This window comes from Taudactylus pleione, unplaced genomic scaffold, assembly GCF_031769625.1.
Source record: "Taudactylus pleione unplaced genomic scaffold, aTauple2 ptg000157l, whole genome shotgun sequence".
In the NCBI taxonomy this organism is placed as follows: Eukaryota; Metazoa; Chordata; class Amphibia; order Anura; family Myobatrachidae; genus Taudactylus; species Taudactylus pleione.
Genome location: NW_028284559.1, coordinates 4,162,646 through 4,178,970, shown reverse-complemented (window position 1 = coordinate 4,178,970; position 16,325 = coordinate 4,162,646). Strand labels below are relative to the sequence as shown.

The following is a 16,325-nucleotide window of genomic DNA, read 5'->3' as shown; positions in this document are numbered from 1 at the left end:
GAGGTGCTCACTAGAGTAAAGACTAAGTTGAAAGAAGAAGAAAAGAAACTATTTTTGTATGCACTATTTATAAAAATGAAATAATTAAAACATAACCTTTAATAATACAAGCTAATAAATCTATGACAAAAGACTTGACAAATAACATATAACATGAATACACCCACACCATAGTCAATAGGGAGGTCTAAAGGTGTGTGCTAATCTAATAAAGCATCCTATCTCATAGATTGACCCCTTAAATCGACATTTTAATAAAAAGGGTGGTAAATAGAAAGCATAGTCATATACTTCAAAAAAATAGGTTCATTGAACAAGCGGCGAACATCTAAAGCAGCATAATAATCACATAATACCTCAATAGTACTTTTTGAAATCACACCAGTCTGTATAACAAGCTACCTAATAAGGATGAAGTAACAGGACGGTCAGGGTGAAGATTTATCCACCTATAATTCTACTTCCCCTCACTTAACAAAGGTCATCTATGAGGGGTGAGAGATCATCCAGTGGCAGTATTACCCCTAGAAACAACAGTGTAACTGCAACGTTACTCACTATTTCGCTTCTGCTGTTAAGGGTCTTACATAATGCATAGGACCCTTAATGAGAGAGTTACTCTGAATGAGATTGTCATCAGTTAATAGAGTAGATAGACCAAGAAGTGAGTAAACTATCATAGATTATTAAATGCAGTTAAACCATAACCACAATTGCTTAGACAGTGATACAAAAAGTCTCGTCCTGTAATAATATGTGCAAAAAGGTCTCGAGTTAGTTTTAAGGATAAAAAGTTAGTATATTAAATCCTTAAATAACAAGGCCTTCACAAGCAGATTGTACTGGAAGCATAGTTATAAATTAATATAATATGCCTTGTTATTCATAGTAAACCCGGACTAATGATTCATAAATATAGATAACTAATGCTGAAAATTGCTGACACTTTGATATACATAATTGTTTGCTTATAGTAAACTTGGACTGATGAAAGAGGTGAAAAAATTCATATGCAGGTGTTAATCAAATATAATATGCACACACACAATTTTAACGGAATAGCATTTGCTGCCTTTTAATTAGGGACTTGGTTATAAAGTGATGTTGGAGCAGCGTTTGACCTTCACGAGGTCAACCAATTTACAGTAATAATGATGAAACAGAGTACCATATATAGAAGGATAATGCCTCAAATGGAGCAATTACTTGGTAATTAGGTACCCTGACACATAGTATCCGAATAGATTGTAATGCCAACGTTCTGACAAGGTTTTGCATCAATTACAGCAGTAAATTAAAGAGTGATATCCTGGATATAAAAGGTACCGTACTTCCAGTATATATATGTGTGTGTGCGCCGTGTGTAACAGAGGTATTATCTGTAAATAGTGGTAAATTCATAAGGAACAATGTCCTGATCTAACCCACTACTACAATGATATTACACTCTGCATACCTAACATTCAAGATTGAGAGGGATACCCTTGTCTTCCCTAAACCTAAAATCAGAGAAAAATAAGAGATAAGATTCGTTGGAGAGTTCAGCAGAGATTGGCATAAACTCAAGAAGATCATTCAGGAACATTGGTCGATCCTCCTATTAGGCACAGATCTGCAAGCCCACTTAAAGACAGAAGTATCCATGAGCTGGAGATGAGCGAAAAATTTGGGGGATTTGCTTACCCATAGTCATTACGAACATATGCCAAGAAAAAAACCCAAGGTGGTGGGCACATTTTCTTGTGCAGATTGTAAAGCCTGCAAATATATAGGCATTACTTATCCTTTACAGGATAAATATGGAAAAAACATCAAGACACGCAAATTTTTCAATTGTAATACGACAGTGGTCATTTACTGCTTAATCTGTACCTGTGGATACAAATATGTAGGCATGACCACTAGAGCTCTTAAGGTGAGGGTCTTAGAACATGTTAACAATATTAAAAATGCGAGGTCGGATGCTGCTAAAATGAAAAAACTATCCTCAGTATCTCGACATCTAGGTCTCAGAAAAGAGGCAAAACGTTATCTTCCACGGACAAAAAGTAGGAAAAGGAAAGAAGTACTCTCTAGCTGAGGCCCACTCCTGCATTGGGGTTTAGAAGTTAAAACATAACCTTTATTATCACAAGTAAAAAATGAAAATAAATATATTAATAGTTCAGCATCCTATAGTAATCGTTCAGTAGAGAGAGAAAGGAAAGCCTTCATAACCAAACCAAAAATAGTTGCAATTCAATATGATGTCCACGTAACAATCCTCATGTTATGCCTTAATGTACAATATAACAGACATCTTTAATTACCAATTAAAAGAACAAACAAAAAAACCCATAAAAATGTACAGAAAGAGAGACAAAAAAAACATACGAATACTGTGAAGTGAAAGATAACCCTATAATGTGGTTATAAGTGATTAAAAGATTTGATAAGTAAAGAAAAAAAAGGGGTGAAAATATGTGTAAAAACAGATTTAGACAAATAACAAGATAAATACACAAATTAGAAGCCACACCGTCCACTAATCATCCTGATTCTGGAGACAAATTTCAAAAACAACCAGCATCGCAGGGTGGTATATATAGGTTATTGATATATACATGCAAGCTCATACAGTTCTCAAATGATCCCATCAGCATCTAATAACTGAGTTTGTAGGTAATCTGCCCTCCAAGATTAAAGAAGAACAACAAGGCATTTACAGTAACACGTGATCTGCTTTTCACAGTTTTCCACCGGCATTTAGGACAATGAATGAGAGTCACCATCGCTCAGTGCAGGAAATAAGTGTATCATCAGCATCTGCTGTTATATTGACAATATGATTTGCCTTGATGAAAAAAATGCAGTGCAAGGCCACCACTTTGGGCCAAATGTAATAGGTAGTCTGTTTTGGTAAATGGCGAGTTTGGTGCTAAACTCGCAATTTTTCACAACTCTCCAATGTAATAGGGTGTCTGTTCACTAAAACTCGCATTTTTCAGAGTTACTAAAACTCTCCATTCTCAAACTCGCATCCAGATGTTTTCACATTGAAAACAATCAACTCGCCCAATGTAATAGAGTGTCTGTTTCAGACTCGCAAAAAAAAGATTACCAAAAGTCCCCAAATAATAGACCTGCTTCAGGCTAGCGAGTACATCCTGAGCAGGTCAGATTAGTACAGAAACATGCACATATCCATGAGATATGTACATGATTCTGTGTGTACTTATGTAAAATGTGTTTAAATAAAAAAAAAATGACGTGCACCCCCTCCCCAAAAGCCTAACCAGCCCCGGGCTTTATAAAGCCTGTTCTGGTTCTAAAAATACAGGGGCCAAAATGCGTAGGGGGGCCCCTGTATATTAAGAACCAGCACAGGGCTTTGTTGAGCTGGTCCTGGTTCTGGAAAATCAGGGGACAAAACGAGTAGGGGTCCCCTGAAAATTCCTGAACCAGCACCGAACTCTTTCTAGCGGGGGGATAATGTCACAGCCAGGGAAAACCTTTCACCGGTTTCCCCGGCCAAAGCATTATCCCTGACCGCTAGTCAGTCCAGGCCGGGGATCCCTGGGGAGTTAGGTACCCCCCCAATAAAGGGGTACCCCTCCCCAGGGCACCCCAGGCCTAGACTGATAGCCCGGGGCTATCCCCGGCACCCTAGGGCGGTGGGTGCCGGGTTGATAGTGTAAAGTGAAAGTGTAAAATTAAATTTACCATATTGTCTTTATTTGTAGAACCACAAGTACCAGCAAGCCTCCCCTGCATGCTGGTATTTGGAGAACCACAAATACCAGAATGCGGGGCATTACGGGCCCGCTGGCACTTGTAGTTCCACAACTAAAGAAATACGTAAAAAAAAAAAAACTTACACCGTGAAAGTATAATTTTAATAAAACATACATGCACACTCACACTCACACATACTCACCTATTATCCGAAGTAATCCATAGGGGTGTACCTGAAAAAAAAATCCATACTCACCTCTCCTATGCGTAGATCACGTCCTCTTCTCCAAGTAGGCAATCCAGGGGTTAAAATAAAAAAACGAAAAAAAAAACGATCCATGCGGACTGAGCAAAGGTATGTGTGTACACATACCTTTGCTCCGCGTAAATGACCGGGGCACACGTGTGCCCCGTCAGTGCAGGGGCCGCCAGCCAATCATTGATCATTGATGTAAACCACAAGATTAACATCAATTAATCTTGCGGTTACTATGTAGCGGTTCCCACCATAGACGGGCTATGGGGATTTCTCACCATAGACGGCTATGAGAGACAGAGGCTGGCCGCATTCAGCTGATCAGGGAGCTGCTCCGACGGAGATGCTCCCTGATTGGCTGGCGGCCCCTGCACTGACGGGGCACACGTGTGCCCCGGTCATTTACGCGGAGCAAAGGTATGTGTACACACATACCTTTGCTCAGTCCGCATGGATCGTTTTTTTTTTCGTTTTTTTATTTTAACCCCTGGATTGCCTATTTGGAGAAGAGGACGTGATCTACGCATAGGAGAGGTGAGTATGGATTTTTTTTTCAGGTACACCCCTATGGATTACTTCGGATAATAGGTGAGTATGTGTGAGTGTGAGTGTGCATGTATGTTTTATTAAAATTATACTTTCACGGTGTAAGTTTGTTTTTTTTACGTATTTCTTTAGTTGTGGAACTACAAGTGCCAGCGGGCCCGTAATGCCCCGCATTCTGGTATTTGTGGTTCTCCAAATACCAGCATGCAGGGGAGGCTTGCTGGTACTTGTGGTTCTACAAATAAAGACAATATGGTAAATTTAATTTTACACTTTCACTTTACACTATCAACCCGGCACCCACCGCCCTAGGGTGCCGGGGATAGCCCCGGGCTATCAGTCTAGGCCTGGGGTGCCCTGGGGAGGGGTACCCCTTTATTGGGGGGGTACCTAACTCCCCAGGGATCCCCGGCCTGGACTGACTAGCGGTCAGGGATAATGCTTTGGCCGGGGAAACCGGTGAAAGGTTTTCCCTGGCTGTGACATTATCCCCCCGCTAGAAAGAGTTCGGTGCTGGTTCAGGAATTTTCAGGGGACCCCTACTCGTTTTGTCCCCCGATTTTCCAGGACCAGCTCAACAAAGCCCTGTGCTGGTTCTTAATATACAGGGCCCCCCTACGCATTTTGGCCCCTGTATTTTTAGAACCAGAACAGGCTTTATAAAGCCCGGGGCTGGTTATGCTTTTGGGGAGGGGGTGCACGTTTTTTTTTTTTTAACACACACAGAAGCCATCACGGATCTCACTGATCTGTGATGGCTTCTCTAAAACTCGCACCTTTTAATGCTACTCGCATTAAAAGGTGTCAGTTTACATTGTCCTAAACTCGCCTGCACTCGCAAATGCAGTAGCCTCGAGCTGAAAAGTTCGCAGGCTATTGAATTTGCGAGTTTCAGTACAAACTCGCACTTTTTAAAAGTGCGAGAAAGTGCGAGTTTGTACTGTTACTAAAACTGACTACCTATTACATTTGGCCCTATATGTCTGTCTAATGAGAGTGCCGAGAGTGGAGAAAAAAAGTTTAGTGGAGGGAGAAAGTAATCCTGTATCACACTCCTAATAAATTAATAGTATGTGAAGGTAGATATGAAGGCACATACTATTAACAATATTATTATAGAGCCAGTGTATCACCAATTGAGCAGTAGCACAGGGAGGGGTATAAAAGGATTATATGAACACATAGGATTACATATCCCTATAATGATCCCTTCAGACCCAGATAGCCCAAATCACAGCTAATGTTCCCTCCAAGAATAAATAGGAAATCATGTCTGTGCATTTACAGTGGCATGTGATCTGCTTTTCCTTGTTTGCAATTATGCATTTGGACAAGGTATGAGAGTCACCATCACCAAGCTCGGGAAATACATTTTTTGACCAGCATCCGTGTTGGATTAACAGTGAGAGAGAAAGAGAGAGAAAGAGAAAGAGGAGAGAGAGGGGAAGAGAAGTGAGGGGGGGGGGGGAGGGGGGAGAGGGAGACTCTCCTACTAGACCATTTTATCTAGTGTGCTGCTTCCCTCTTCTTGGATGTTCTCCAACCTCTCAGGCCTGCAGGTTCTGTTTATTTTATTTACGTTTTAATTAAGCAAAACAATTACTAACATGAAATAATACTTCGCAACAATGACAGTACAGTAAGGGAACACCATCTTGTCAATAACTACAGAACAAATCAGAAATGCAAAACAAAATAAGACAATGAAACAATGCAATATCATAATAATTTACCCAGGTGTAGTCAATTTGAGTAATAAAATAAAGACCATCGTATATCATAGGTAAATGTTTGCATGTCCAAGACCCAAGAAGACTGCAGGGTTATAAACATGCCCCCCAGTCCTCTCACTCTTAATAGCAGGTGTAAGTAATCACCTCCAACTACACTAGCTGTGGACATGCCAGTGTGTGCTTGATCTGGGAGATGGAGTGGAGAAATAGCACTGCATTGAAAGTCTTGGTTTAATGTTTAGTGGGTAAGGTGATCTAGTGATTTGGGCAAGCTGCAGCAATCATTAGTGGCAGTGGGAGGGGAGGGGGCGGGGCACAGGGACCACATGCATGCCACTGTCCAAATCTTATTGCACATGTCAGGGACAGAAGTTCAGCATTATATTACAGATGTGGCCCTGACCCGCTCAACGATTTTTAATAATTTTTGACATGTAGTTTCACGGTGTCAATCAATCCTGAAATCTGATTTATGGCCTAGCCTAGGTGCTCTGCCCACTATACTTTGGGAGCCTCTGTTCTAGGAGAAACCCAAACGCGGTCCACAAGGCTCCCCAAAAGTTCAGGTTTTAGAGATATCCATGGTTGAGCACAGGTGACTTAATTGGTACCTCAGCCAATTTGATTTACCTACCTGTGCTCAACCATGGATATTTCCAAAGCCTGAACTGATGGGGAACCTTGAGGACAGTGTTTGGGAACCTCTGTCTTAGGGCATTTGTTAGTTCCTATAGGAAAAATGAATCAAAACAATATATTTCACAGTACTAATTTGTGAAGATTTCTGGGCATATTTGTAACTAGTGAAACCAGATACATGACATGTGTTAACCATAGATACAAGACATATAAAGAAGACCTAGATGAATGTATCTTTCTAAAGGAATCCAGATAAACTATTTGCGTTTCCTATGACTAGGAGCGGAAAAGCTTATTAAGCGGATTTCAAATTGTCTATTTTGTAATAGAGAGATATCCTAATAATGGAACACACACTATCAGTGAGGGGTTGGGCAAGAGAGTCTATTTAAAAAGGTAATAAAAACTGAGAAATTGTCAGTTTCACAAAGTCAGTCTGTTATTGAGGAACTGCCCAATTTCTGATCTTCCTCCAAGTGTTGGAATTATGCAGAGTATGTGAGTGTACTTTGACACTTTCTGTTTTCATTCCGGTTTTATTTTAAAGAAAACGGTGTTGCATTTATATTTCTATTATATTGTTATTGCAATTTTTATTTATTAAGTAATGTGACAGTCATATAAAACTAACTTTAATAATGTGCTGTCTCCATATAAATAATAATAAATGTGCCATTTTGGCTTGCTATATTTAAGAGTTTCTTGTTTGGGTTACAACAGGCGTAGAAAATTATTTGAGCTGGGGGGGCATTTAACATGTTTTAGTAAACAGTCAATGGCCACACAAAATGTTTGTATTAACAATAACTAGCAATTAAATTGAATAGGAATTCGTAAGAACAGTTCATGTATTTTTTGCACAAATTAACAACACTGGTGTAAAATAAATAACCTAAATATGTATACTTAACATATATAATTTTAAAGACCGCTATACAGTACAGAGAGCATACTAGTGACTGCTATACAGCCGTGGCCAAAAGTTGGGAATGACACAAGTATTGGTTTTCACAAAGTCTGCTGCTTCAGTTTTTATGATGGCAATTTGCATGTACTCCAGAATGTCAAGAAGAGTGATCAGATTAATTGTAATTAATTTCAAATTCCCTCTTTGCCATGACAATGAACTTAATCCCAAAAACAACATTTCCACTGTATTTCAGCCCTGACACAAAAGGACCAGCTGACATCATGTCAGTGATTCTCTCATTAACACAGGTGAGAGTGTTGACGAGGACAAGGCTAGAGATCACTCTGTCATGCTGATTGAGTTAGAATAACAGATTGGATGCTTTAAAAAGGAGGGTGGTGCTTGAAATCATTGTTCTTCCTTTGTTAACCATGGTTACCTGCAAGGAAACACGTGCAATCATTGCTTTACACAAAAAGGGCTTCACAGGCAAGGATATTGCGGCTAGTAAGATTGCACCTAAATCAACCATTTATCGGATCATCAAGAACTTCAAGGAGAGAGGTACAATATCAGGGTGCCCAAGAACGTCCAGCAAGCTCCAGGACAGTTTCCTAAAGTTGATTCAACTGCAGGATCAGGGCACCACCAGTGCAGAACTTGCTCAGGAATGGCAGCAGGCAGGTGTGAGTGCATCTGCATGCACAGTGAGGCAAAAACTTTTGGAGGATGGCCTGGTGTCAAGAAAGGCAGCAAAGAAGCCACTTCTCTCCAGAAAAAACATCAAGGACAGACTGATATTCTGCAAACGGTACAGGGATTGGTCTGCTGAGGACTGGGGTTAAGTTATTTTCTCTGATGAATCCCCTTTCAGATTGTTTGGGGCATCTGGAAAAACACTTGTCTGAAGAAGGAATGGTGAGCGCTACAATCAGTCCTGTGTCATGCCAACAGTAAAGCATCCTGAGACCATTCATGTGTGGGGTTGCTTCTCAGCCAAGGGAGTGGGCTCACTCACAATTTTGCCTAAGAACACAGCCATGAATAAAGAATGGTACCAAAACATCCTCCAAGAGCAACTTCTCCCAAACATCTAAGAACAATTTGGTGACGAACAATGCCTTTTCAGCATGATGGAGCACCTTGCCATAAGGCAAAAGTGATAACTAAGTTGCTCAGGGAACAAAACATTGACATTTTGGGTCCATGGCCAGCAAACGCCCCAGACCTTAATCCCATTGAGAATTAGTGGCCAATACTCAAGAGGCGGGTAGACAAACAAAAACCTACAAATTCTGACAAACCCCAAGCATTGATTAGGCAAGAATTAGGCAGCCATCAGTCAATATGTGGCCTAGAATTTGATTGACAGCATGCCAGGTCTTGAAAATGAAGGGTCAACACTGTAAATGACTCTTTGCACAAACAAATGTAATTGTCAATAAAAGCCTTTGACACGTATGAAATGCTTGTAATTTTACTTCAGTATATCATAGTAACATCTGACAAAAAGGTCTAAAAACACCGAAGCAGCAAACTTTGTGAAAACCAAATACTTGCGTCATTCTCAAAACTTTTGGCCATGACTGTAAAATAAAGAGCGTCCCAGCGAAGGCCATACATTACAGAGAGCAAGAAATAGGAGCATATTTAATAATAACCAATCAGCTCCTAACGGTCATGTGTTTGAAAAATTATATTTAGGAGCACCATTTAAGATTAGTAACGAGTGATAAGAATATCACGCATTATTAAATATGCGCCATAATATGGGAAAAGGTGAGCGCTAGGGTACTGGAATTATTCCTTTATTTTTATTGTAATGTCCAGATAGATGTCAATACTGAGTTAATGTCTCCAATAAGTATGATGACTCGGGAAATAGGGAGGATGACTCTGGAAATCTGTTGGAGTCATCCTCCCTTTTTCCAGAGTGATCTGACGTATTGTAGACTTTACTCAGTATTGACATTTGAGTACTTATGATTAATACCCCTTGCGCATCAACCCGGGACTTTTGTCAGTGTAAATGGATCCACCATTGGATCCAACTCGGGAACTTTGCAGGGTTGGCCATGGGTCGTTTCCGTGCCACCCTGCAGTTATACGGCACGATCCGGGTCACGATGACCCGAATCGTGCAGCTTGCTGCCCGATTGGCCGGCTTCAGTGAGACATAATCTCCAAGCGTCCACTGCAACACCGGAAGAGCCGGGTCACTGCAGACCCGGCTCCGATGTGAACGGCGCCGACTCAGGAATATCATGGGTCGGCGACATAGTCTAAAGGGGTAAGTTCCGGATTGGAACCCTGTTCCAACCCCCAGGTCAGACCTGGAACTTCGGTATAAAAGTGGAATTAGTGTGAACATTACCTGCAGAGACCAGATATTGGACATTATAACAAAAGAACAATGCCAGTACCCTAGAGTGCACCTTTTCCCATATTTTATTTAATTGGATTTATTGTAGGGACACATCTTAATAGGAGCAGCTAAGGGTACATGCAGGATAATCTCTAGAGCCACGGTCGCAAACCAGTCGCTCGCAAGCTACTGGTGGCTCGAGGCCGCAATCTGGGTAGCTTGCCTTACGGCACTAACCTGACGGCGTGCAAGACGCGCATAGGACGTGCATGTCATACGTGGCATGGCTGCAGAGCATGACGGATACTGCCAGCAGGCTCGCCGCTGACCACGTTAAGAGAAGCGCTGACCGGGCACTTGTTTGGTGGGAGTGTGGGACCAGGCCATCCACTGTCCCACCTGCATAATCCATCCAGCAGCACCCTGTTCCCCACTGACATGCCTGTTTATGAAAGGGGGTGTGGGACCTTGTCATCCACTGTGTTTTGCCTGCACAAACCATCCAGCAGCACCCTGCTCCCATGCTGACCACTCTCCACGAGCATCACAGTAGAGATCGGGCACTTTAAAGGGGGTGTGGGACCTGTCCACTCAGGTTATTAGCCAGATTTTAGCTACCAAAAATAAAATGTGGCTCTTCGAGGCATCTCATTTTTCTCAAGTAGCTCCCATCTCAATTTAGGCTGGAGACCACAGCTCTAGAGTGCTGCACAAAAAACTAAGTAATCTAGCAAGAAATACCGAACACATATGTAGACCCAATGTTGATGCAGGGATCTCCTGGATTACTTTCCTTGTGTAAAAGCAGTCTTTGGGCTGGTGCTGATACTAGTAAAGCTTTTCTAACAGCCAGTGCAACATACAGAATAGCTCGCTCTCTTTGTACTGGACTGTGCGCAACAAAAGGATCTGCCTTTAAGATGTAGGATGTATCTCACATCCACTTGCCGATTTTAATGAGCGATTGAACGATAACTATATCGTTATTGTTCAATCGCTCATTAATCGTGAATGAATCGGGCACTAAAATGTCGGAAACGACTAGCGATGCACACTCCCGCTGGTTGTTTCCGACAACAATCATCGCCCGAACATGCTGGTCAATCTGCCGATAACGACAGATTGACCATGTTCGAGAATGAGGGTGGGTGCCTACACTGATCAACATATCGTTCAGTGTAGGCACTGCAGGGGATGGGGAACGACGGTACTATTACGATGTCGTAATCGTACTGTCTTCCCTGGGTCGGCAAGTGAATGTGCACCTTTAGTCTATGGCTGCTGCTTCTATAAGGGGTCTCCTTCAAACTCTTTCATGCTCACTTTCTATATTTGTTCATTCAATCTTTTCTCCAGATACTTCTCTCTTAGGAGGACTCTACAAGTTATCCAAATGAGCCAATACACCCTCTTTGGCTTAGGTGTCACAAAGGGATCTCTCAGTCTGCCCCTTGTTACATCTTCCTGCACACGGCCAACTACAACATTCTTAACAAATTTGTGCTTTTCATTTCCTCCTTCTCCCAGCTGTGGATGTTGCCAGGAGATTTAGGGGGTCATTCAGACCCGGTTGTTAGCGCCGATGCGCTCGGACCGGGTCGATGGCTCCCCACAGAGCATGCGCACGCCGGCGCCGTCGTGCGCATGCGTGAGACCCGCTACGACCGACAGCGCCGGTCGTAGCGGGTCTCGATCCAAAGGGGGCGAGCTGTCAATCAACATCGGCAGGGAACACCTGCCGTTTGGGGGAGGCCCCACTGACATCACTAGTGATGTCAGTGGAGAGCTTCCGGTTCTGACAGAGCCAGAAGCTCTCCGGGGCTTACGACAAGTGAGACCCTACCCTAGGGTCTCATCGTAAGCCCCGATGGTCGCGATGGTCTCTGACCATCGCGACCAACACCCGAGCGGTCATTAGAGCTGTGGGTGTTAACCCACAGCCTAACGACTGCAACAGAGGCGGGCGGTCAGGATGCAAGTGGCCGCCCAGTTTCTGAGCGACCGCTTGCATCCTCCGACCGCCTCTGAATGAGGGCCATAGTCTCTATGCCTGCAGTGATGACACATGAAAAAAAAAAACAAATAAAAAAATAAAAACTTGCAGAAAACAAAAAAAATTTAAATATTCAGAATCACACCTGGGAGTTGAAGTCAAGGGCCAGACCCAAATTCCTGGCTGGCCACCTATAACTGAGTAAGTTAGGTTGTGACTGCAGTGAGATAGTTCTGGGTGTTAAACTGAAGAGTTCAACAAGTGTGTCAGCTCTTTAAGGTTTGCTTAGTTGTGGCAGAATTAGGTGTCAAAATGGAATATGAAATTTTGCTAATTTTTAGAGCGACCGGGTGGTTTTGTTTTGAATAACCCATTAGATACCTACCGGTCACGCATGTTTACATGAAGCCATGACATGTATAAAAGCAGGTTCATCAACCTAACCTGAAAAACTCACTAATACCCAAGTAACAATATATGCAATTTATAAAATTCAGTTAGAATACAAACGCTGCAAATTCTTGAGCATTTTGCATTTGTTTCTCACTTCATAAGCCATGTATAAACCTTGGCATGTAAACATAAAAGGTGACAGGATAAAATGGTTTATATACACCTCAAATAAGTAATTACAAAAAAAATAAAAATAATCTACAATTTATATACAGAAAGAATTTGAAAAAGACATCTTCATTATTTATACTGATTTATTTGGATTGTAGTCACAATAGAAGTAATTAGAACTGTGTACCCTTATCCTTTCCTGGAGGGTGCAGTTCTTATTTTTTTCTAGATGTCAACATATTGACAATGCTCACTTCCTTATCAATGGGTCACAGAGCTTTTTAAATGCACAAACAGGATGGATTGGTGCTCCTGGTTAGGAGGTGCTATAAAGCTGGCATTTCAGAAATATGAATCTATTTATGCACCTGAGCTCGCACAAGTCACTGCCTGCTAACCAGTAATGCACAGGTTGTCAAATTCAGTCCTAAGGACCCCAAACAGTACACATTTTCCAGGTCTCCTCACAGAATCACAAGTGAAATAATTTACTCCACCTGTGGATCTTTTAAAATGTGTCAGTGAGTAATGAATAAACCTGTACACCTGCAGGGTGAGCTGGAAAACGTGACCTGTGTGGGGACCTGATGGTAGAGTTTGAGAACCACTTAAAGGATCAATCAGGAAATAACTGATATAACCATTTACCATCCTGTTTTTTTTTAAACAACAATATGTGGATTAAAATAACAAGTGGCAGCCTAAAGACATGTTTATTTAATAAGGAGTAGTCATTCAATACTTTCCAGACAGTAAAATCTACCCAATGCACATACAGTACAGCATTACATTACTGTATGAAAGATGCACTCTTGTAGAACATGCAAAAGCTCACTACTGCAATAAAGTCATATATAAATTAATAAACAAATAATCCTGAGAAAACTATAAACGGCTGAGAGTCTCATACGGGAGTTTTATATTATGCAGCATTATTATTCAGCAGGATAGGAAACTGCATAAAATACTCACACAACACAAATCCCCTCATCTGTCTCACTAGAGGGCACTGCTGCAACACATCACTGCCAGATATACCACTGCTTTGTGGGGGGTTTAACCCTACAACCCATGTCAGGGAAATGTGTTTACAATATATAAAATACAGCCGTCTATACTGAACCTACCAGAATGTGATTTATTTCGGCTACTTCATCACAAATCCCTCATATGGTAACAGTACAGCTGGCTGCATGTAGAGCATAAATGTGCACAGAAACACAGTAACCAGTTGGTATTAGACAATGAAAAGGTCTAACGCAGTGTTTTCCAACCTCGGTCCTCAAGGCAGACTAACAGTCCAGGTTTTAAGGATAACCATACTTGAGCACAGGTGACTTATTTAGTGCTTTAGTTATTGCGATTTAACAATCTATGCTCAAGCGTGGACATTCTTAAAACCTGGACGGTGTGCCTTGGAGAGCAAGGTTGGTCTAACGATTCCTGTGGTTTAAATAAAATTGTGCACTGAAGTGCAATGTTGGTAAATCAGCCCTGCTGTGTACAATCAGACATGATTTCACAACAAACCCCCAAGCATTAGGCTATGTATACAACACAGGCACTTCCTGCATTACAGTTGCACGTATTTACAGCTTATATCTAACACAGATCGCAAACATTAATGTATTTAATATAACACCCCCTCCCGGCCCTGCATTCATCGCTCTCTCCCTCACCTGTCGGATGATCACAGTCCCAGCAGATGATACCGACACCCAGCTGCTTCGAATTCTGACGGTCCCCACATAGAGAGCGACAGCCAATCAGCATGCGCCTCCTCTGTGTACTGACCAATGGGAAAACAGTAAATGTTGTAGTTTGTTGATTATGAGACCGAAGAGGTTTCTTTAAGCGCTCTCTGGTGTCCATGGAGACGGGATGAGGATTGCTTTGTCTGCCAATAGGACATCATTAACGTGGTGGGGAAATATCGATCTTACCCCGCTTCGTAATTAGGGAACAAGTAAAACGACCTCTATAGACAACCACTGTCTTGGGTGCATTTTTTTCATTTTCAGCAGTTTAAAACTAATAACGTATGGTTTTTTTTAGATTAACGATTATAGCAATAATTTGCTAATGGATTTTGACTATGGAAATACCTGTACTTGTGTACTTTACGGACTCCTTGCAGAGAGAATCCAAGTGTCCTACACTCATTATAATGATCAATCATGGTAATGTCTAAATCCCCTTCACGGTGAGGACCCTGACGTCATCAGCCAGTGTCCAGCATCATTCCCTACCATTCAAGTGGGCATAGAGGGGGAATATAAGCTTGTGATGAGCCACCGAGCCCAAAGTGTGGCGAGCGGACAACTTTCTTCTTTAGGTGGGGACAACGTTCGGTACTTGTGTATGTAAAGTACACAAGTACCATTTAAAACATTCTCTCTGCAATGAGTCTGTAAAATACGCAAATACTGAAATACCTAGTAACACCTGTGCCCCAGGCTGTTATATATACCGCTTTTATACCTAAATTCCGGGTCTGACCTGGAGGTTGGAACAGGGTTCCAAACCGGATAAGACCCGGAATTTAGCCGGCGCCGACCCAGGATATTCCCGAGTCGGCGCATTTCACACCGGAGCCAGGTCTGCATTGACCCAGCTTTTCCTGTATTGAAGTGGACGCTTGGAGATGACGTCATCTCCAAGCGCCACTGAAGCCGGCCAATCGGCAGGCATGCGGCACGATCCTGCCACATCCGTGTTATTCCCGTGTAAAACCCTGCAAGTTACCTGGGTTGGATTGCCGGGTCACTCCCCCCGGGATCCAGCCCAGTCCCCTTTTACACCAAGGAGCTACCCGGGTTAACCCTGCAATAACCTGGGTTTTAGCTATGGTGTAAAAGGGGTATAATAGAGGAAAAAGTATATGAGAAAAAAAGGCTAAGCTATAATTGCTATCCGCTGCAATGGTTTGCACCTCTTGCTACAGGAGTCTATGATGATAGGAAGACTACATGACTGACTTCCTGGGCACTAGGAACATAACTGAGAGATGAAGTCCAAAATATTTTAAAAATGTAATTCACACTTACATTCAGAAGATTCATTCTTAGGCTGATCGTTTTATTATTATTTATGTATTATTAACAGTAATTTATATAGGAAAAATATAACAGCGCTTTATTTTGGCCAGTGTCCAGGCCGCTGGTCACATGACTGCATCCCCTTTATTTCATTCATTCACATCACTGCCCCAGCGGTGCTTACGGTATCAAATAAGGAGCTATTCAGCCTTAGTGTCAATGTTGCCCCGAATATTTGCGGGCATCATCGTCACAATAGTTTATTTAATATTTTTTTTATCCCTGCTATTCAGCAGTAAACTTCACAGAGACAGCAGTTGCCTCAACACGCTGTCCCTGCAAAGCTCCAGGAGTCATTGTTTTCGGAATTCCGAAAACAAAACATTAATTTTCTTGTCCTGCGCATGCTCTGATCGGTCATGCACTTCATATAAGTGTGAATACAGGGCCTGATTCAGACCCGCTCGCGAGCGCTGAGCGCTCGCAAGCGGGTCGATGTTGCCCAAATGCGCATGCGCACGACGGAGGCGCATTTTCCCTGTGTTTTCTATACTGCGCATGCGCAAA

General features: G+C 42.1%; 1 protein-coding gene across 4 annotated transcripts in view; it reads right to left on the bottom strand.

Annotated features, from left to right (window-relative positions):
* Nucleotides 1-14,500, bottom strand: part of LOC148521554 (ras association domain-containing protein 4-like) — a 251,148-nt gene extending 236,648 nt beyond the window's left edge. Inside the window, exon 1 of one of the 4 annotated variants that reach the window (XM_088474964.1) lies at nt 14,400-14,500. In XM_088474964.1, coding sequence (XP_088331090.1) covers nt 14,400-14,493 — 94 coding nt within the window. In that variant the 5' untranslated portion in view covers nt 14,494-14,500. Of the gene's footprint in view, nt 1-13,692; nt 13,713-13,847; nt 13,867-14,399 lie in introns of those variants that run through there. The other 3 variants (XM_088474963.1, XM_088474966.1, XM_088474965.1) reach the window with 3 other exon arrangements.
* Nucleotides 14,501-16,325: the final 1,825 nt, after the last annotated feature.